The 2,273-nt window shown below is 54.9% G+C and overlaps 1 protein-coding gene across 1 annotated transcript; it reads right to left on the reverse strand.

Moving 5' to 3' along the window:
* Positions 1-401: 401 nt before the first annotated feature.
* Positions 402-1,999, reverse strand: LOC137829201 (uncharacterized). Its single transcript, XM_068635997.1, has 3 exons — positions 1,456-1,999; positions 726-1,269; positions 402-453 (listed from the first exon to the last, which is right to left on the reverse strand). The coding sequence occupies exons 1-3, from the start codon at positions 1,997-1,999 to the stop codon at positions 402-404; spliced, it is 1,140 nt and encodes a 379-aa protein (XP_068492098.1).
* Between the last annotated feature and the right edge of the window lie 274 nt (positions 2,000-2,273).

Genomic DNA, 2,273 nt, shown 5'->3' on the forward strand with positions numbered 1-2,273 from the left:
AGCTGGGTGAGGCCTTCTCTCACTGGCGATGACCGCCCTTGCGATCCCTGACTCACGAGGAGCGATCGCGCCTTCCTCTTCTTCTTCAACCTGAGCTACCTGGGAGCCCCCCACCATAGCGTTCTCCTTCCTCTTCGCGCACACCAGGCGGTGGTGTTGTGGTGACGTGACATACGCTTCTCTTCTGCTTGAGGCTGTTCTCATAACAGCGTCTAGCCTCAGCCTGATTCGACTTGATGGTTATTACGGTCCCCTCCATCGACGGCAGCTTCAACTTCATGTGCCTCGTTGATGGTATTGCGCCCAACCTATTGAGTGTTGGCCTCCCCAACAAAATGTTGTACGCAGAAGGGGCGTTCACCACCAAGTACTTTATCCTTTCGGTGCGGGATGTCGTTCCATCAGTGAACGTTGTCCTCAGCTCCATGTACCCCCGCACCTCTACCTGATCCCCTGCGAAGCCGTAGAGACACCCGGTATACGGCCTTAGTTGATCAGGGGACAACTGCAACTTGTTAAACGTCGGCCAGAACATGACGTCTGCCGAGCTTCCTTGATCTACGAGCACTCTGTGCACTCGTCTTCCTGCCGTGATGAGGGAAATGACCACAGGGTCGTTATCGTGCGGGACAACGTCCCGTAGGTCAGCTTTCCTGAAGACGATATCTACTTCAGGGTAATGGCTCTCGTCTACCGAGTCTACCGCCATAACCGATCGAGCGTACCTCCTTCTCTGTGACGCGGCGCATCCCCCACCAGAGAAGCCTCCCGCGATTGTTTGCACTTCCCCGTGCACAGGGACTTCATGCTGCTGTTCTCCAGCCAGGGATCCCGATGCGCGATCACGCTGCGGCTCGCGCAGATAATCTGCCAGGAATCTGGATTTCACCAGCTCTGCCAGTTGATGTTCCAACGCCAAACAAGAGTGGAGTGTGTGGCCAAAGGCCTGGTGAAACTCACACCACTCATTCTTCTTCCTTCCAAGTACCTTATCTGTCTTCTCCAGCACTCGTAGTCTCGCTGCTACAGCAGGAAGGGCGATGAGATCCGCCAATCCCACCATGAAGTTGTATCTTGGGGGTGCATTATTCTCCCTTGCACGCCCCCTGCCCTGGTCCTTGCCTGGCGGATAGGGACGAGGTTTTCCCTGCACCCTCTTCCCCTCCTTGGCCTCATGCAACCTTGCTTGCTGCTGCGGCTTCCCTTGCCCTCCACGCGGTCTTGGTGGCGCAGCACTTCCTCTTTTCTCATAAACCTCTGTTTCTGCCACTATGTGCGCCACCGCGCATCGTCGAATCTCTGCAAAGGTGCTGGGATGGCTCCTGATGAGGGACTCACTGAAGGGACCAGGCAGCACTCCCTTCTTAAACGCGTGCACCAGCATGTCCTCATCCTTGCTGGGCAGTCTAACCACTTGTGCTCCAAAGCGGTTGAGGTAGTCCTTCAGCGACTCGCCTTGGTACTGTCGTACATCGAACAAATCGTATGACACCACTGCGGGTGCTTTGTTAACGATGTACTGCTCAGTGAAAAGCTTTGAAAACTGAGGGAAAGAAGTGATATGTCCTTCTGGTAGGCTCACGAACCATTCCATGGCGATTCCGCTTAGCGTGCTCATGAACATTTTGCAGTACACAGCGTCTGAGCCCCCAGACAACATCATCTGGGTGTGGAACGCCGTCAGATGCGCCTCCGGATCTTCTACCCCTGTGAACGACACCTTCACTCCCACCAGGTTGGGAGGCACCATGGTTCCCATGACTTCAGGGGAGAATGGCATGGGGAACGCTCTTGGAGGCGACGGTGGCCTCGACACCCTTTCCTCAACCGCACGTTCCTTCTGTGCCTGCAACGTCTTCCTTAGCTCTTCATTGACGCGATTCATTTTGTCGTTCCTACTTTGCGACGCAGCCAACTCCGTCTGCATCCTCTCTTGTTCAACTCTCGACGCCGCGGTGTTGTCCTGCAACGTGCGCACCATCTCCAGGACATGCGCCATTGTCACAGCTCCTTCGTCAGCAGATGGCGCAGGTGATGGTTGTCTGTTTCTTGGCATCTTTCCCTAGCAAAGAACTTGGCAAAACTTTGGTAAGCTTCAAAAACTGTGGTGTATATGGGACCACGATTCACTCGTGCCCCACGGTGGGCGCCAAATGATCCTGCCGACAACTCGAGAGTGGAGGAATCGCTTCGTAGCACTCTCTACCCCGTCTACGCGACTGTGTTATCTGCAAAATCACCCTCAGAACCTTCTCTAGGATCTCCAAACGCGA

The sequence above is a fragment of the Phaseolus vulgaris genome, chromosome 7 (genome assembly GCF_000499845.2).
Source record: "Phaseolus vulgaris cultivar G19833 chromosome 7, P. vulgaris v2.0, whole genome shotgun sequence".
In the NCBI taxonomy this organism is placed as follows: Eukaryota; Viridiplantae; Streptophyta; class Magnoliopsida; order Fabales; family Fabaceae; genus Phaseolus; species Phaseolus vulgaris.

Coding starts and splice junctions, on each gene's coding strand:
- LOC137829201 (XM_068635997.1), bottom strand. CDS start 1,999: ATGGCGCATGTCCTGGAGATGGTGCGCACGTTGCAGGACAACACCGCG. Junction 1,270..1,455: donor CGATGTACGACAGTACCAAG/GCGAGTCGCTGA, acceptor TGGCGCACATAG/TGGCAGAAACAGAGGTTTAT. Junction 454..725: donor GCCGCGTCACAGAGAAGGAG/GTACGCTCGATC, acceptor ACGGCTTCGCAG/GGGATCAGGTAGAGGTGCGG.